Source organism: Cimex lectularius, unplaced genomic scaffold (genome assembly GCF_000648675.2).
Source record: "Cimex lectularius strain Harlan isolate CLEC.00 unplaced genomic scaffold, Clec_2.1 scaffold97, whole genome shotgun sequence".
NCBI lineage: Eukaryota > Metazoa > Arthropoda > Insecta > Hemiptera > Cimicidae > Cimex > Cimex lectularius.
This window is the reverse complement of record NW_019392672.1, coordinates 1,557,392-1,578,281: the sequence shown is the minus strand read 5'-3', so window position 1 is coordinate 1,578,281 and position 20,890 is coordinate 1,557,392. Positions and strand designations below refer to the sequence as shown.

The 20,890-nt window shown below is 35.3% G+C and overlaps 1 protein-coding gene across 1 annotated transcript; it reads left to right on the top strand.

The window, feature by feature from the left end:
* The first annotated feature begins 5,933 nt into the window (after positions 1-5,933).
* Positions 5,934-9,016, top strand: LOC106667033. Its single transcript, XM_014394631.1, has 6 exons — positions 5,934-6,048; positions 6,499-6,615; positions 6,676-6,792; positions 6,856-6,933; positions 6,992-7,105; positions 8,716-9,016. The coding sequence occupies exons 1-6, from the start codon at positions 5,953-5,955 to the stop codon at positions 8,953-8,955; spliced, it is 762 nt and encodes a 253-aa protein (XP_014250117.1). The 5' UTR covers positions 5,934-5,952; the 3' UTR covers positions 8,956-9,016.
* The last annotated feature ends 11,874 nt before the right edge of the window (positions 9,017-20,890 follow it).

Here is a 20,890-nt window from a genome sequence, read left to right as displayed (position 1 = left end):
AAATTGTTAAGTGTCGATGCATAAAGAGATAAGTACGAGAAAGTCAAGATATAATTAAAAACCTATTTATTAGGACAACCGCATTGCATTTGGTTAAATGTGAACACAATAAAAAAATGTCACTACAAACATTGAATTTTAACATCGTATCCTGAGAAGTTGGTTTATTTACCCAATTTTGCCCCCCCCCCAAATTGAGAACATACATAGAATAGTTTGAGATTGTTGTACCATACCACGTTTCTCTTATTCGGTCCACCATTTATTTCTTACATTTCTCTATTGTTAATTAATTGTAAAACATAAAAACGATAAAGAGATAGGGATGAAGAGGAGAGAGGGAGAGATTGATTGATTGATTGATTAACGATTTATTTATTAAAATACACACAAAAGTTAGGTCTCTTTCTTACACCTAAGGTCCTTTCTTACACAGAACGTATAATTACAATTATAATATTTGTTTATAGTCGCAACATACATAAAATAGAATTAACAAATTATTATAAAATCGTCAATGAATTAAATGAATAAAGTGAGAATAAGTTGAAATTATTAGTTATATTTTTATACAGAGCATATTATTGTTGAGTAACAAAAGTAGATATAGATTTTTCGTAAGATTGTTAAAAACTAGATTAAAAACTTCTAGAATTGGAACATAATTTTACGATTTAAAAATGAAATAAAATACTAATAAAATGACTATTAACGTTCTAAAAGTCAATGTAAAAGTATATAATAAAAAAAGAATAATAAATAAAAATATGTAAGTATATAACCTAATGTTAACTACGTAAATGTTAAATAAGGTAAATGCTAATTTGTAGGATTATATTCAACATATTTACTTAACAAGTATTCTTTAAATTTTTCTTTTAATGATTTTAAGCTTTTTATTTGAACTATACGGTTTTGTATTGAGTTGATTTTTAAGATTTTTGAAGTTTTTATTTTAAATAAATTATTAAGTGTTTTTGTTCTGTGTTTTGGTAGATGAATTAATTAATTTCCTGTTCTGTTATTAATGTAATTAATTAATTTCCTGTTCTGTTATTAATGTAATGGATATTGCATTGAAATTTAAAATTATGAAACATGTAGGAAGGGTTTTTAGTACGTAGAATTTTGCATAAAAAGGTTGCTATGCAATAGTTAAAAATTTATCGTATTTTCTAGAATCACATTTTATTTTCAGAATATAACGGATGCACGTACTTTGTGCTTTTTGAAGTTTATTTTGTAATGATAGTTGAGATCACTCATGGCGACTATGTTGTAATGAATATAAGCCATTACTAAAGAATTAATTAGTCTGAAGGTGATAACAGGTTTTGTGTAGGGTAATAATAGTGAGAGGGAGGTGAGAGATAGCAAATATAGAACGTGAAGAGAGTGACAAGAGAGATAAAGCAAAAGACTGAGAAATATAAAATCATAATAAATAGTAAGAAGAGAAAATGGAAAAAAGTGAGCGAGGAAGGAATATTTTTTTCTATCTGAAAGCAAATTTTTTCGTTGAAATATTAAAATGTCGATTCAAAAATTTATTATAAATTTAAATGTATTAAAACATCTTAATCATGAAACTGGTAATATTCTATTCCTTTGGCTTAAGTTCAATTTCACGGCAGAAGACGACGAGAAGACCCACCTTGAATTCCCCCTTTTTAATCGTGGGTATCTCACGGTCCTCGGCCATTTGTCACCCCCGGACCAGTTTGGCCTCGGACCATGGATAATCCCGTTTTTTGAACGTCAGCCCTCCAATATTGTCTGGGTTTAAATTAATTCAGTTATTTCCTGAGGGACAGGACCGCGTCCGACATCCTGGCACTTTATGGTTCCCGTCCATGCTCCGACTCCAGAACCTTATTTTTTTTCTTGATTTCATCACTACTCCTCAAAAACGGGATATAAACTGTCGTTCGCCTATAAAATTCTGAGTTATATGAGAAGCGCTTTCCACGTTGGAACATGTCTTTCTGCCTGACTATTTAAACAAAACTACTCCAAATAAATCGATTGGAAGAAAAAAAAGGACCTGAACTTCTTGTATATGTATTTACTATATATTAATCATATGTAGTATAATTAGAAACGTCTATTTGGGAGCATACATAAAATATAAGTACTGCTGAAATTCTGTATCCAAACAGTTGTTTTTATTAAACCGCAATTCCCCCACTTCCCAACCCTAGAGAGTGAAACATCAATTTCAAATAAAAAACTTTTCATGTACTCACATCTACTAACTAGCATGAAAATATGCTGCTATAAATTTTATACGAAGACAGGTCTATAAACCAAAAATTAATTTTTTTGAAATGAAATTTCGTGGGTTGTTACGAACGTCGTCGAGTATAAATTATATATATTTATATAATTGAGTATATTAATCAAACGATAGACAAATAGAAATATTGGTGTCTAGACGATGAAGGATGAAGCCTATGATAGTGTTCGTCATCGGCATAAATTTCTTCCAAACTACAATATAGCGGTTTTGTAGAATAATAATTATTACAAGTGATAAATTTGGAAAGTTTTGACAATTCTATTAATGGTAAGCGATCGAGATTTGATTCGATTTATGTTCCTTTTAAAAACGTCGGAACAGTACTCTTAACAGCCGATAGAGTGTATGTACTTTGATCAACTAGAACACATCAGTTCGTACTCGACACCGTCCGCCTCTCCGTGCTTATAACCCTGCCGTATGGCGTCAACAACAATGCCTCATTTTGTATAAATATGAGAATGCGATAGCAGTAGTATCGACACTAATACTGTGCTGAAAATCGCGTAAAAGTAAACAAAACGATTTATATTTAGAAATAAGATTGAGATATTATTATTTTTTTGTAAAAACTTTAAATATAATATGACTATTATAGCTTTAATAGATTTCCTATCACAGTGATAAGCTTTATTTATAATATTGTTCATAATTTATATTTGGTTTTGAGATCTTCAAAATTTGTTTCTTCTAATTTGGAAATAACGTATTCAAGTGATTTTTGAACAAAAAAATAAACACGGGATGTATTTCTGTATGTAAAAAACCAAGATGGCGAAATGGACAAAAAGAAACACCATCTATTTGAACGTGTGGGATTTCTAACAAGCGAGGGCGGGCGGATCCCCTACGAATTACGTCGTTCTCCCTTGTAATCCTGTATTCTATTTGAGTTTGAGGACGGCCCAACAATTGGCTTATTATAATATCGACATGTTAACGTACCCTTTTGTTTAATGCATGGCCAGAAGGGATCCTTATAAGGAGCCGTCCACCAACTTAAGCTATAAGTCTTTAACAAGTTCGAAAAACCATCCATAAGTCATTACTTATTATCGTCGAGTATCTACTTATAGAAAATTTAAAGTTTTATCTGAAGATTGTCTCTTGTATGCCTAATAACCGATGTGCGAAAGATGATGTCGAGTGTTCCAGTCGAAGCATACAAGCTTCATACAAAATTTTACATAAGGTATGAAATGGATCTGCTTTTCCTAAAAGATGGTGTGGTCGAATTAAAGGTGCAATACGTCTCTAATGGTAATTTTAGTCGATTATTTCATTGTCCTAAGCCTTAAAATCAGAGGAGAGGATATATCAAGCAATCGCTAAGTCTTTAATAAAGCAACCATTTATGCAACCTACATAAATTACTGGCATCAGGAAATTGACACTTACAGGAGCCTTTTTAAATTTATAATGTCGTGTTATATTTGAATTAACTGTTGTTGAAGTGTAAATATTTATTTATATAAGTATTGATGTTTAATTGTTTGTTTATTTTTATTTGTTTATTCATATTTATTATATATTTATGTTATTATTTATATTAATATTTATCAATTTTTGAAAATATTAAAAATGTAAACTATTCGGCTATGGGCAATAAACAATTTTAAGGCCTTAAAAACTATATTTTAAATGTAAATGTACTAATTTAAATGAGGGTTATGGTTTTTCACTTTTTGGAAAGGGTAGTCGGTGGACACACCAGTTTGTGAGAAAAACCATTATTTCACAATAGTAAACTAACATACTCTTTCCACCTCAAATATTTCTAGATCTAGGTTTTGTTAATGATGAGACAGAAAATATGTATCCTTTTAAATTTTACCAACCTTGCTGTTTTCCTCTGTTTATACTTATTCCTTCTTTAGAATACCTTCACTTCTTGAAAATCAAAATCCTGTTTGAACAATAATGATATCGACTAAGATTCGATCAAGCTTTTCGTTGACTTGCTGACCTCAACGCAATATTTCACTTAAAGAAATCATTAATTGGCAACATCCCTTATCTGATGGTTAAAATTCACTAGAAAAGTTTATAAACTATTTTTGTAATTCGGTCGTTTCCGATCGTTTTAGACTGCCCATCCTAGCTGTGTTGTTCTGACAGACTAAAATTATCTATCCTGACAAATTAACCCAGCGAGGACGCCGATCCTGCCAAGACCAAAATGATCGGTGACGACCAAATTACAGGTTGATCACCCCGCAGACAACACCAATAAGTCTCATTGCTTTTGTTTTGTTTTCTATTTGAATATACACTCAAAAACAAAAAACAGAGATTTATATTTATTTGTCTATTTTTCAAAATAACTAGTTATAAAGATTAATAGTTGACTTAAAACGTAAACACAACATTAATAACTTGTTGTTTACTTTTATAGAGTGTTAGTAATCCTTTTAAGCTCTTTAGATTAAAAATAATTAAAATCAGTTCAATTTCATCCTTTCCAGAGCCAATTTGTAGTGAGTTAATTTTTTTCAATGTTTTCTTTGATGAAACAATAAATTTTACATAGCTCAAGTCCTGGGTGTGCCGTGCTCTACCATCCTCGATGGTAAACAGCGGTTAGGGCCACGGGAAGTCTCAATCGGTAGGTACTTAGGTAGTGTCCGACCGCGATGTATGACGACTAGAGACTAAAGTTTTATTGCCCTACCGCACTACAGAACTGTCATTTAACTGCTTCGTATAAGGATAAACTTTAAAACGGCTTTGTGAAAATAACCTAGTCTCCAGACGCCCCATCGGGTTCTTTACTATTGAAGAGGCATCGAGCAGAAAAGCGACTATTCGCAAACCAACATCTCTCTTGAACACTTGAACAAAGGGGAGTTTTCCTCTTCACAGATGTGCGCCGGTTTGGCTTGTGGCAATCGGATGATCGGGACCGTGTGTGAAGAAGAAGTAGAGAACGCTTTGTTTCATGTGCCATGCGTGAGTCATAGCTTTTGCAAAGACTGTCAGTTAAGTTATGGGGTGGAAATATGGAATCAACGTACATGACCCTCTCGAATTGATTATCATACGGAATGGATCTTTGAGTGCACTAAGGTACATTCAGGAAGTTCTTCTGGAAGCTGTGGTCCCATTTGCTCCATTTATTGGAGACAACTTCGTCTCAATGCATGGCACATATCACTTGGAGGATATAGAGCATTACCACATTGAATTAGCCAGCAGGTTCTTCTCCTGGCATGAATCTTTTAGAACACTTATGGGGCATGATAAAGCTTCAAACCGCTCTTGATAAAGAATGGAATTCTATTCACAAGACGAGATCCGATCTCTTATTTACACGATACCTAGGAGACTAATGCTTTATGCAATATAGGTTTCTTCAACACTTCAGTACTGCAAGATTATCAGTCATATCGTAACATCTCAGCTGACTTCTTTATAATGATTATTCATAAATATAAATACGACCTAATCTTCAAAACAATGTGAGGAAAATATCTTTATTTTTTCTGTAAACTGGATAGCACCACATCTAGGAAATTCTTACCGAATTTTTATAACATGTGTTAATAGTTACTATTGTTATTTATTTTTATCAATCAATTTGATTTCTTATTTTATAAAACGGTTGCCATCGAAACCAAACTCTTTTCATCTCAAGGTTGGGTCGCAATTTTGATATGCCGAGCAACATGCGTGAACCGTGCTGTGATTGCTACTTTAAACGAAAAGTTGCTGACATTCCTGAAAATGCTTGGTGCACAGGGCAAATCGAGGTAAGTTTTACATTTTCCAATCGTCATTAAAAATCTTTTTTTTATTTATTATTTAGTAGTTGTAGTATCAAATTAAATGGTCAGTATATTTGAAATTTTTAAAAAATATTTATTAAATATTATTGAAATGAAACAGTTAACAAACATCGGTGCTTTGATATTACCAAAAATATTTTCTAAACTAAATATTTTTTTAATCTTCATTCACTTAGTTTTACATTTTCGATTGCTTTAATTGTAAATTAAAAAATGGAACTGAATAAAACGTGGAGAAACAGTATATTGCACAAAAATTGTACAAATAAACATAACAAATCAGCAGAATGTCGCTTTATTTTTTATCTGCCAGGTAGATCTGGCAAATTGAGCGATAAAAAGAGCCTAAATTTTAAAAAAATAAATCAAAATAAGCGTTAAAAATATTTAACTTTTCCTTACAATCACTTTCAGAATTTGCATGCGGCTGCGTTATTCTCGGACTGCAAAGCATCTCCCGGCTTAGCGGTTGAGGAGAGCACGGACAAGGATATCGGGCCGATAGGAATTCGCCCGAGCTCAGATTTTATGGTGAGACAAAGAAAAAGATTCCGATTTTTGACAAAATTTTAAACTAACGGTCCATTTTAGAACGTGTGCGTGTGTACGTTATGTTTCGAAGAGATTAATTCAATTTGTATGCCTCCTTGTTCAACTGTGCAGGCCAACCCGATCAATTACATTTCACACGGTTACGAAATTTTTAAAGTAAGTCTTTTAAAGTATAAGAAGTAAAAGCGTTTAAGTTTTTTTTTTTTTTATAAATTTTAGCTGAGTACCGATATAGAAAATAGTCGGATTAAATACTACACTCAGTACGGACCAGGATCTGCAAACAGTAACATAAACGTAAATTTAACAAAATAATCATCTTCATTTGCTGAAATTCATATTTGTTATATTGCAGAATCAGCATTTCTGTCCATTGTGTGTTGAAGAAAAAACGAGTTGCTGCTCTCAGAAAGTTCCCGAAAAATCGCTATCCCTCTTTAATACGGTAACAGACGAAAGCAAGGAGCCTGTAAGTAAATAAATAAAACAGTAAAAACATTTTGTTTTATTTAAATTGTAAAAGAAATAATTTAATATATGGGAAATGTACACAAAACAACCCTCTCTCCTCCCCCTCACTCACACTCTCACTCTCTCTCTCTCTCTCTCTCTCTCTCTCTCTCTCTCTCTATCTATCTATCTATCTATCTATCTATCTATCTATCTAACTATCTCTATCTACCTATATCTATTTCTCTATCTATCTAATAATCTTTCTTTCTACCTACCTCTCTTACATCTAATCTATCTCTATCGATGTGTAATGTTTAGTGACCGTTAATTAATGATTATTTGGAGATCGTGAGATGTGGTCTGGTGTGATGTAGGTTTTCGAAAAACATTTTCTTTATCGTGCCAACGTTTCGACCTTTATTGAAATCATCTTCAGGGCCTGGGATTTATAAACATTGTTTAAATTATACAAATGCATGTAGGATGTGAAAAAATGAATTTATACAATGCTAGAAATTTTAGACTGAAAATGAATACAAATACTTGGATTGAGTCTAAAATTCTTTCTATCTCTGCCTATCTATATATCTCTATCTCTCTTTGTATATCTCTATGTATTTACCTTACTATCTTTCAAACTACCTATTAATCTATCTAATGTATCTCTATCTCTTTTTCTCTTTTTCTATCTCTATATAATCAATCTACCAATCTATCTATCTCTCTTTCTATCTATTAAACATTCTACCTACTACCTTGCTTTCCTCTAATCTATCTCTATCTTTCTTTCTATCTCAGCCTATCTATATATCTCTATCTCTATATATTTATCTTTCTATCTACCTACCTATCTATCTATATCTATCTTTTTTCCTCTTTCTATCCCTAATATCTGTCTACCAATCTACCTTTCTCTATATCTCTATTCTCTCTCTCTATCTCTATGTACCTATTATATTCCTCTCTCTCTCTCTCTCTCTCTCTCTCTCTCTCTCTCTCTCTCTCTCTCTCTCTCTCTCTCTCGCTCATACACACGCACGTATTGTTTTTAAAACTAATTTATAATCCAAATTAACATTACGTTAGTTAGATGGAAATATTAAATGACCTTATTTATGTGTAATTAAACTAAGTCATTTTTTTATATTTTAAGCTGAATTTTATAATCGTCTTAATTACTTAAATTACTTATTAAGGCAATAATATTGTTAATATCATTATAAATAAACTACTTTGGCACGTATTAACCGAATATTCAAAACTTGACAATAAATAACTAAACATGTGAACTAACAAACGTCCTGTCAAGGCTATCTCTTGGACTGGGTTATTTCTTTTAACTTGATCCTCAAAGGTTATGAGTTGAACGATTCCTCCCTTACAATCTGTTCTCCGTATTGTTTGTTGTATACTACAACTATCAGCAGATTTTACAAATAGTTTAGATAGAAACAATTTCGATTTTATATTGTTCATATTGAAATATAAAATTTTACATGTTTCTTTCAAAGGGCACAAACTAATAAGTGATTTGTGTAATTTTTCGATTAGTACTCGCCCCATCCATGGACTTAAATTCTCATTTTGTATCCACTTAAAAAGAATTTTGGTTGTTTTTGCTTTCAGATTTCGGTATCAAAAGACGGATTGGATATCCAAGGAGAAGCCCTTCAAAATTGCCCCGGCGATTTAAATGGTTTCAATTCGACTACTCTGGGCTTACAGCAAAATGAAAATTTAACAAATTCGGTTTTTGAAAATGATGGAAACGATGAGTATTTAGTCCCCGAAGAAAACCTATCGTTAAACCGTATCGCTTTAGTTTTTGAAAACGACTTAGCGGTGAGGAATGGAAAAAACTTTTAAAGGAAAATTGGTCTGCCTAAGGGCCAATTTTTTAAACTGAAAAAGGATTTCCCTAAAAAATTATTAGAAACACAATAAAATGTAGTAATTAGACTTTGTTAATCTATAAACAAAATTGATGGCTGTTAGCTACTTTTCTACACATTTCATACTAAGTACCCCAATTTTTTTTTAATTAACCATATTTTGAGTAGTGATATCTAACAAAACCTAAAATAATTAACGAAGGAACATTTAAACTTGTAGTATGGCATCTCCTGGCATTTAAGAAGCATTTTTCAAAATGTGATGAACCTTGGAATATAAAAATAAAACAATTAGGATAGTTACAACCATAAAATTATTTTTTACGAGTTGATCAAAAATTAATTTGTCTTATAAACATCTTATACATCTTTTTTTTAGAATAAAAATTTATAGGTACCCCTTGCGAGCTTGACACACAAACACTAAATTTTGGGCCAAAGCCCGCGTATGCGTCGGGTTGTAAGGAAAGATAGCTTGATGTGTCCCATCTAATTGAACTGTACAATTCCTTTGTTCTATGTTTATATAGAGCGTGTAGAAGTGCCACCGATATGAGAATTATGCTTGAGCACGGCAGCGAATATCTGGGTCCCCTCTTCCGATTCTTCGGGGAGAAAGTATTGTTTCATTTCATATGTATATTTAGATTGTTTTTGCGTCCCTAGTGTTATTTATTGAAATGAATGTGTAGTGTGAGAGGGCCCGTTGCAGGAAAACTGATTCCTCCGCCGTCGTCCAATTAGTTTAGTTATATAATAGGTGCGAAGGGTGATAGAGGAATATCGAGTACCTCCACCATTCTAATTGAGAAATAAGAGAGAATGTATTTAAGAAAGTGTTAAAATGTGAATGAGTTTGCATTAGTTGTTGAATTGACCTAACTGTTGACAGCACTCGGATCCCAATCGAGGTGGATGAATGGAAAGATCTAGGTCTGACCTCGGACTGCTTACACCTGGGGTGGGTGATTCTCGAAGCATGCCGATAATGTTGGGTGCTGAATTGACCTAGCTGTTGACAGCACTCGGATCCCAATCGAGGTGGCTGAATGGAAAGACTAGGTCTGACCTCGGACTGCTTACACCTGGGGTGGGTGATTCTCGAGGCATGCCGATAATGCATGCGTTGGGTGCTGAATTGACCTAGCTGTTGACAGCACTCGGAGCCTAATCTGGGTGGCTGAATGGAAAGATCAAAGAATTGACCTAGCTGTTGAGCTCAGCTGTTCGGATAAGACCGACTGCCAAGACTTGAGGTGGGTGATTCTCGAGTCCTACCGGTGGACTACGAGAAATGTTAGCCTCAACTTTACACATGTGTTTATATACACATATGCAGATGAGCTTATATGAATCTAATCCCATCCAATAAGAATTTATATCATGCCAACTTTTACGAATGGGCTATTCACCTTAAAAATTTTATCAAAAGTCTCCAATACTACCGTCTAAAAATATCTTTGCTGAACAAGCATAATGAATAATCTAGAGGTAAATCGTTGATGAAGTAATTAAGGATTGAAAAGAAACTTTTTTTATCGTGTACCCAACCGGAAAAAAGTTTGCTTAGAGCTTCAATCTTCGCCTCCTTCTTGCCAGATGTGTATTGAAATTGTCCTTTGAACAAGGAACTTGAAGGAATATAATATATAAAAATGTAACATTCTGTGTATAGTTTGTAAAAGGTAATCATTCTAATTTGGAAATGACAGCCATTTTTTAACGTTCTTAACTAATGAATTTATAATTAAATTCGTAGTTTACTTCGATCATCCTGGTTCGCCATCTTTGTTGATTGATCAAACCCGTAAAATTCGAAAGGACTACAGAGTCATCATCATGCAAACCTCAGAATGTTGGTTCGCCGAAAAAAAATCCATTCAGCATTCTAAAGAGTACGAATTTTATATCGAATAATCTCCTCCCACCGTTCATCAAGCTTGCTGCGAAAAGGACACTTCTAATCTTGTTGAAACTGGAGAAAATAAACCCGCCCAAAGTTAATCTTGACCCGCCCTTTTTCATTTGGAAATCTCTTAACCTTAAGACATCTTCAATACGAGAACTGCCGTCATCATTCTCAGATGGTTAAGTTGCGATGATTAAGATATTAAAGAGCAATGCAAAGAATAATGAGTTGATAAGTCTAATTTAATGGGATTACAGCCCATGGTGCCGAATCGTGATGAGGCAATGAATCCATTATGGTTCGCCCAGTCAATAAGACAGCCGAGCGTGACCCTGCGGGTCGAAAGCTTTAGTGTTTTATTCCCCAAGATTTCTTGTCGCCGGGCTTTTTTTTTCCTAGTCTTCTCAAAAGTTTATAGCCGATAGAGGCACCTGCGACCGTCCCACCTGCCGCCGGTGCCACTTTACCGACACCGATACCCGGTAACTTGTAAAAAAGGAAATGACGATGAAAAAAACGCAAAACTGTAACAAAAAGAGGAGGGCGTTATATTGCAAGTAATCTTAATATCGTAAGGACCTATCGGTCTAGGATCCATCTAATCCTCCAAAACAAAACAACTAACTTTTTTTACTAAACACAGAGGCTCGCGTTTTGCGTTTTTATAACGGAAGCGATGAGAACATGTCTCACAGCTGGTATGGGGAAAATATTGGGAAGATCCTCCCCTCCACGATATGACAATGAGGACAGTAGAAGACAATTATTAACATCATCTAAGAAAAACCTACAACAGGGCTAAAACTAAAATGGAGAGATAGTAATAGTCTAATGAAGGAACATCCGATATTCATGGCCCCAAGAGACGACATGAACAGGATGTTTGAGTTTAAACAAAATTCCCAAACATTTACGTACCAAAAAAGATTGGGAAGAACCCCGCCATGGAGGACGGCACTATGTGTTTGTACACTGACCGATCTAGAACGCATTAACGTATAGGGGAACCAAATACTCAGAACCCATGGAAAAATTCACTAGCTGAAGCCTATGCAATTGAAAGGAATACCCGGGCCAATCTGAACAAAGAGTTCAAAAACAAGATAGAGCCGTATTTTCGATAGCCAAGCAGCCATGTCAGGAGTGCATAACTAAACGAAATAGATTAGATATGCAAAATTAAGTCAACCTCTGCTGAGGCTCAGGTCATCTGGGAGTAGTGGGCAACGGGAAAGAGGACGCCCTTGGAAGGAAAGGAGCAACCATACCGCTGATACGTCCTGAGTCCTTCGTGGCATAGGGATTCACACGATCGATCAATACGTCAGACAAAAGGACAAAATTAAAATGAAAAAACAATGGTATTCGCTCATTGGACATAAAAAATCCAAGACCCTTCTAGCAAATTTTGCAAGGAAAGAAACAACAGAATACATCAAAAGAAGCAGTAAAAACTTCGATTCTCAAGATTCTTAACAAGACACTGAAAGGGTATCTGAAGAAAATTGGTATAACACTACATGGTAAGTGAAGATTCTGCAAAGAAACAGAGGAGACACCAACATACCTACTAACTGTAGTGTCACATTTCCCTCAGGAGGAAGTTTAGGGACTTAAACTTAGAACAAAATATAGGTGTTTAATATTTTTTTGTCTAGTTTCAAATTTTTACCTTTTTTGGAGAAAAATTATGTAGGGTACCTCAGGCCCAGTTCAATTTCCAAATTTCAAAAACGACCACATACATCCTAACACATTATTTTAAAAGATTGTTTACGCTGAAAACAATGGCGCAATCGGATTTGAAATGGGTCTAAAAAGGGACAAAGATATGGCAAAAATCTGGAAAACAGTCTTTTGGTTCGCTTTCAATCACATTTCATGTTTGAACTGCCTGCCTTCTGAAAAGATGCAAAGATTTGTTCTTTTTAACCACTGATCACCGGTGCTCTCAGCGATAGAGTCAGGGGATATGGATTATGGATTTTCTATTCTTTGCCGCAGGCACCATTTAAATTATTTTCCTAGAAATAAGGCCTAAATAATTTATTTCCGAAAAATCCACAACAAACATTGATACTGTGAACCACCTGATAATGGCAAGATTACGAATTCTCGGGTTTTCCTTTAACGGTTACTATGCCATAAGAGGTGAACTTGGATTCATCAATCCATAGGATGTATGGAAAAACGTTTTCGGCAGCCTTCCAAATCGACATTTCCGAACGTTAGACGCCTCTCATAATCGGACTCCCAAAGTCCCTGGACAAGTTGAGAGCGTACCGCCGTATCGGCTTAAAATTGTAAGTCCGGAATATATTTCTAATTTTATTTGTAGAAAAACCTAAAACCCTTCCAATTTCGGAGAGAGGAATTCGGATTTTCGCGAACATAGTAAGCTCCTCGTCGAAATTGCTCTGCCGCTTTTTGCCATAACTTTGTCGGTTTTGACCAATTTCAAATCCGATTTCACCCGTGTTTTCAGCGTAAAATAGCCTTCAAAATGATGTGATGATGTTTCAGGATGTTTGAAATTTTGAAGTTGAACTGAGCCTGAGGTACCCTGAATAATTTTTCTCCAAAAAATAGGTAAAAATTTGAAACAACTAAAAAAAATATAAAATACGTATTTCTTTGTTTTTTATAGCGTTATTTGTTCAAGAGAAATTCAGCCGGGCCATCTAAAACGGACACCCTGTATAACAGAGGATAGAATTAAGGGCGCAGTACATTATACACCTCGAATGTTACAACTACATATACTTCTTGGTAATGGCAATGGTAATGAGGATAGTAGGAAGCGAGGTTTGGGCTCCCCAGGCACTGCAGCCTTCTGGCTTATTGTACCTTCCTAGTTCCCTAGTTCAGTGCAACAGACTTCTTCTTAGAAGTATCAAGTCGTTGGCTCTCGCTGCTACAATTTTATTTCCTTGGTTTTTTCTGTATGTTAGGTTAAATCTCCATTGAGCCGTTGCTTCGCATTCGAAGATGATATGGGTGGCTGTTCCTCCTCCTCATTGCATAATATGCAGATGGGATCATCGTTATATATGCCCATGTTGTGTAGATGTGTTCTCAGATGCCACTGGCCGGTTAGCAGTCCTATCACTCCTCTGAGTCCCGCTCCAATTCCAGCAGTGATTTTGACAGTTTTGATGAGATTTGTTTCATCATAAGTTTACTGTGTCTATCGCCGTTAGAGTTTATCACTTCACATTTTGTTTTGTTTGGATCCATTCTGCGATGGAGGAGTCTATATTTGTTTTTGTTAGCCCAAGTATAGATTCAGGGCCTATGTATAGTCTTGCGGATCCTCATCTGGCCAGAGTGTCTGCTTTTTCGTTACCCAAAATTCCTCTGTGCCCTGATACCAAGATATTATCAGATGTTGTGTTTCTCCAGGGTTTGGAGATTTTAGATTCACATTTATACTGACTAATTTTGATGTGATTTTTTTACACGCTAATGCGTTATAGCTGCGTGGCTACTTGATCTTATGTGGATTTTTTTGCCAGTGTAACCTCTTTTAAGATTTTCTAGGGCACAGGCGATGATGGCTTGTATTTCTGCTTGAAATACCGAGGTGTACTTCCCAAATGAGTTTGATTGCTCATATCTTGGGTTTGTACAAAAAATAACCAATCCGGTTTCTTCGTTTGTTTTGGAGCCGGATGTATACCATTTCTAATAATGGGTGTCTTATTTTATTAATTATGGTTGTGTGCCCGCATTGTTTTAGTCCTATCCAATTTGTTTATTTTTGGAGCCTAAATAAGCTGTTCCTAGCTTCTCCTTGTATGAATATTTCTAGTGGACGTAGGTTGTGCAGTTTTTAGTGCATTTGTAGAGGTTATTCTCATTGCCCCTGTGATAAATAGCTAATCTTTGTTTGCTGGCTAGTGATGGTGCAGCTAGTTTTTGTTGAGCTTTGGTCCACCAGATTAATGATCCTTAGGTTATGTTGGGTCTTAATACTGCCGTGTTTAGCCAATGAGCCATTTTCGGATTTAATTCCCAAGATTTGTCTAGGGTTGTTCTTGTAGTCATTAGCGATATTTTACTTTTTGCTATGGTATGTTGCAGGTAAGGGTTCCAGGTTAACCTTCTTATCAAAGATTATTCCAAAGAATTTAACCTCGTTTTTTAATTGCAGCATTTCATTATAAAAACATAGGTCTTGTATTTCTGTTTCTTTTCTTGGTGAAAGCTATCATGGTATTTTTTGTGGGGTTTGCTTTAGTACATCTTACATATACATTTTACGGAACATTCACTATATTTTCTACAATGGATTTACGATTTGGATGATGCAATGGATTTTTAGTTATTTCCTCTTATTTGTCTGTATGAAACGAGTTGAAATCGCGGGGAGAACGACAGTGGCCTTTCCAAGAGGAAAAAACTAGTCTCCGCTCCAAACATTTTCTAGATAATAAAGTAAAGGAAGTGGAGCCAGGCGGATGATGTGCACTTTGCGGCGACTCCTAATCACACCGTCCGCTTCATTCATGTACCTCAAACACGAGCTTCTCGGTTAATCTATTTTAAATTGCTCCTGCCCACCTATAATCTGCCTCTTATTTGATAAAGAATTCGCTCTGGAGAGAATGATCGACATGACGGGCCTTCTCTAAATCGGGCGCGACAGCTCTAACTAAACGTTCGGACACGTTCCGCGTTAACATTCCATTTTTCCATTTCTGGGCCAGAGTCGGCGGAAGTAGAATTAAGCACTTCTGATGAATTAAAGCAGTCAACCCGCCAATTTCATAAATGGCGCCAGTCGGGTAGAAATTTTATCTACCTCTTCTCTTATTCATTTTTCAATCATTGATTTGTTTGTATATATGTAAAGTGGGAAGTTTATGGGCTGACAAACAGCTTAGATCATCGCCGACCCTCTACGTGTTTTCCTTCTTGTTCTCTTCTTTCGCGTCTATTTTGTTTTTAACTGCAGCCATTTGAGCGTCTCGATCTGGTTTCTGACTCTCTGCTTTTAAATGTGTACCAGGCCGATATCCTAAAGTGTTAGCCTCTCGTTTGTACCTCAGGTTGTCAAATACAGAATAGAACCAAAACATACAAAATATATATACATCACAAACATAGATGTCTCACATTCACTTCCCCAGAGTACTATTCATAAATAAATCCGTTATTAAAAATAAGGATTAAAAAAGTTTTTGGTTGTGGTTTGTTTTCTGTTTTGTTTTTTCCAAGTAACAAGAATATATCGGTTAATTTAATTAAAATGAATAGAATAAGAATAAATTACAAATAACCCTATTCATTATTAAGTAGTTTAGTTACTGTGTACATTTGTGTTTAGTAACAGGCTGAACTTGCAGCAAATATATTGAAATAACAATACGAATCGTTAGGCAGACAAAAGGAAGTGTCTATATAGTCTTTCACCCAAGAATGTTGAGCCACATAACCATATTTGAGCAGTTTAAACATAAAAACGAAACTGGGAACATTTAACGAGGACAAAATTAAAAAACTCTCGCTCAGTCTTTACGTGCTCATGTTTCATTCTATCGTGATTTTCTCATAAATAAAACATCCGAGCAGCGACTGTTCTTTCGAATGGGACAAGAAACACTTTCTTCGTTTGGCCTTTTTGCGTCGAAGCGGTCGAGAAGACGACCTTAAGAACAGTATCAATGGAAACGAGTAAAATTTAATGAATCATTATGAATCGGACCTATGGGTGAATTTCGTTGTGGAAATGATAGGTTTGTGGGGTGATGAGATAATAGCCGGAGTATGGTAGGCACGTCGTACAACGTAGAGGCACAGCATGCATGAATAATTAGCCGTGATTAGGTAGGACCGGGAGGCGAACATTAGCTCCCCATGCAAATAACTGTAATTATCTTTGTCTGAGAGCTTCCGTTGTCCAACCTGTTCCAACCATCTTTCTCGTCTAATTCCAGCCAGGCCCATGGAAGAAGGGAGGATCTTATTGGTTCTTAGGCTATCGTGTCAACCGCGACCATTATTGCTAATGAACGAACGATCATCTTCTGTTTTGAGAAAAACGCCTTTCCGGTAGTAACTACTACAAATTAGGCCAGAGTTGCATGACAGAAAAAAGAAATTAAACTGGCTGATACAAATCGTTATCCAAAACTATCTGAATTATATCATCTGTGAGGTCTTAATAAACTTTCTGCTCTCTAGTTAAATTACAAGAGATCCACGGACGATGTGAACCATAAAATCGATCATAAAAATAAGTTGGTTGGTTGACAATGATCAAAACTGTATATTTAAAAAAAACCATAGGAATTCAAAACAATACAATAAAGCTATTTTGGTTTTATAATATGTACTTTACTGTGTAGGTTTTTTGTTTGTTAAGTAGAAGGTAAGCTTTTATTTTACTTTTTTTACAATTATCATGTTATACAATAGCAATAGCTTTATAAGACTGTCGAAAAGTTGCTAATGCTAAACAAAGCAGCACCTTCTACTGGTTAATAAAAATTCAACTTTTGTTCAACTAAATTTGAACGAAATCTGTCGTGAGAAATTTCGCAGCAACTCGTTCAAGTCGAGACTTCCGTTCAAGTTGAAACATGGATTGAAACGTGTAAACCTCTCAGTTGACTGTTTACTTTTCAACTTTTACATTATGACATTTTTATAATTTTAATGAATCCATTTGCTAAAAGAATTTTATCGCAATTATAGCCACCTTTCGAATCACGGACTTATGCAAAATTAAGATGTTGGCCTTTTGCCTCGGATTACCAGTCAATGCTATGTGGCGTATTTGACACAAATGTTGCCGGCATTTATGATTTATGAACTCCGCCGCCTAATGTCGACGCGACTTGATAAGTATAAATAAATATGCGAGAGAAAATGCATTGAGTTCTATCGGAAAACAAATAGAAATTTTCCAAGTTGCTATTGCTTATTAGAAAAACAAAAAACCATGTATAAGAAAGAATATTCAATTAGAAAATCAAAATTTGATCAATTTTTATTGAAACTTGTGAATAAAACTGATTCACTAAGTCACTAAGTCGCTTTAACCAATTAAAGTTGAATCGCGAGATACCTAAACAAAAATCTAAACCATAATAATATACATGAAGAATAATAAAATGACCATAATTACAAGTCTTCAATAAATTTTTTTTAAATGTGTTAATTCTTCGACATAATAATAATATTTTAATAGTTATTATTTGGTGTTGTTTGTATGTACCAGTACCGGCGACCTTGCCCATCTTTTTTACATTTGTCCCTATCTGCTGTTTTCGACACAGATATGCCACCAATTTGGTTAGTTTTGTTTGGTCCATCTTATCAAACGGGGAATAAAACCGAAAATGGCCCATTGGCTATACACGTCAGTAATAAGACCAAAAATAGCATATGGAACATTAATCTGGTGGACCAAAAACAGAAAGTAGCTACCCAAACATTAGGCAGCATACAAAGATTAGCAAACCTACTTATCGCAGGGGCAATGAGAACAACCTCTACAAATGCACTAAAAACTGCTAAAAATATTCATAAAAGGAGAAGCTAGGAACAGCTCATTTAGGCTCCAAAAACAAACAAATTGGATAAGAATAAAACAATTCGGGCACACAACCATAATTAATAAAATCAGACACTCATTCTTAGAAGTGGAAACTGACTACATGATCCCGGAAACATTCCTATAAAGGAGAGGAAGAACTCAGGGGAGCATCAGATACAATGATATGGTATACATCCGGCTCCAAAACAAACGAAGGAACCGGATCGGTTATTTTTTGTACAAGCCCAAGATATGAGCAGTCAAACTCATTAGGGAAGTACACCTCGGTCTTTCAGGAAGAAATACATGCCATCAACGCCTGTGCCCTAGAAAATCTTAAAAGAGGTTACACTGTCGAAAAAAATCCACATAAGATCAAATATCCAAGCAGTTATTAAAGCATTACCTTGTAAAAAAAATCACATCAAAATTAGTCAGTGTAAATATGCATCTAAAATTTCCCAAACCTGGGGAAACACGACAACCTGGTAATATCTTGGTGCGAGGACACAGAGGAATTTTGGGTAACGAAAAAGCAGACACTCTGGCCAGATGAGGATCCGCAAGACTATACATAGGCCCTGAATCTATACTTGGGATAACAAAAACAAATATAAAATCCTCCATCGCAGATTGGATCTAAATAAAGTAAAAGGTGAAGTGATAAACTCTAGCGGCGCTAGAGACAGTAAACTTATGATGAAACAAATCTCACCAAAACTGTCAAAATCACTGCTGGAATTGGAGCGGGCTAGACTCAGAGGAGTGATAGGACTACTAACCGGTCACTGGTATCTGAGAACACATCTAAACAACATGGACATATATAACGATGATCCCATCTGCATATTATGCAATGAGAAGGAGGAAACAGCCACCCATATCATCTTCGAATGCGAAGCAACGGCTCAATGGAGATTTAACCTAACATACAGAAAAAAACCAAGGAAATAAAATTGTAGCAGCAACAGTCAATGACCTGATACTTCTAAGAAGAAGTATTGAGTCTATTGCACTGAACTAGGGAACTAGGAAGGCCTGGGGACACAAACCACACTTCCTAGTATCCTCATCATCATCATCATCCATTTTTGTTGTTTTCGCTTTTCTTCCACGTCTTTCATTCCTGTTTTACCTCTTGTTCTTTATTACATCTATATCTGTTATTGTTTGAATTTTATTTCCATAGCGCGCTGTTTGGTTTTAACTTTTTGTAATAAAATTTTGGCTTGGGGCCAAGTTTGTGGGTCATGGAATCACAGTTGCACTTCATAATTCATCTGGGTTGTTGTGCCTGAAGCAATTTCATAAGCATATGTACCAGATAACATTTTTAGTCACTGGAAGAACACGCTGCTCAGAACACGCCACTTCTTCATCATTGGCTTGCTGCTTGGAGGGAGCTATGAGGTGACCCATTTATGGTTTACAAGTTATCGCTAGCTGTCACCACTGCTTCAACAAGGTCTCGTCTCCCACGCTGCACCCAATGAGCTTGCCTCAGCTAATAAGTGTGTAATATTTGGTGACCATTAATTAATGATTATTTAGAGATCGTGAGATGCAGTCTGGTGTGATGTTGGTTTTAGAAAAACATTTTCTTTGTTGTGCCAACGTTTCGATCTTTATTGAGATCATCTTCAGGGCCTAGGATTTATAAACATTGTTTAAATTATACAAATATGTATAAGATATGAATATGAATTTATACAATGATGTAGATAATATAGAAATTGTAGGTTTAATCAAAGTATTGGTACATATTCAAAGTGTGTCTTTTCTGTGTAGATGTGTCACTGTTGTGTGTCGTGTTGATGAGTTTTGTATACAAGCAACTCAACCTGCTTAAAGGCTTTTCAAAAACGTCAACGAGGTTACAACTCTCTCTAATGTAGTAATCCGTCAGCACTAGCTACAGCAACAAGAGTACTTGCTGACTGCAAGTTGCAGTATCTAGCAATCTCAATAGCCGACGTGGTTGTCTGCAGCAAGACCCTTCCCTCACAACCGACTCCCGCTGCATCAGCAGACTCATCGACATCAGTCCATGGCTTCCACCATCGGCTCGACCCATAACACCGGCCCTTCTTCGTCCCACTAAAAACACCTTCCACTGAAGTGGTGCGACTCTAGGGCATTTTCAGTGGATTTCCCTATGCACAAATCGGCAAATTGCGCCTCTTAGATAAAATAGAAAGGGACTTTTGATCATTAACTGTAAATTGTGTTTTGCATTCAGCGTTGTTCATCATTGATGAACGACCGGCATTGAATAGATATGGACATCCTCCTTTTATAGGCTACAAAATTTTTAATATTACACTCCTTCGAAGTTAAATTTCGTAATTTAACAGACAAGTATTTCAACAAATGCTCAAAATGACGTATATACGCCGTTTCCTGTGTGAGAACTGAATTGTTTCCAAAGTATACAAATCTGTATTACTTTGACAACTA

Bases quoted from the DNA above. Each gene is read 5' to 3' on its own strand.
- LOC106667033 (XM_014394631.1), top strand. From the start codon at position 5,953: ATGCCGAGCAACATGCGTGAACCGTGCTGTGATTGCTACTTTAAACGA. The intron at 6,793-6,855 runs GTAAGTCTTTTA...TATAAATTTTAG, and splicing joins ACGGTTACGAAATTTTTAAA to CTGAGTACCGATATAGAAAA. The intron at 7,106-8,715 runs GTAAGTAAATAA...TTTTGCTTTCAG, and splicing joins CAGACGAAAGCAAGGAGCCT to ATTTCGGTATCAAAAGACGG.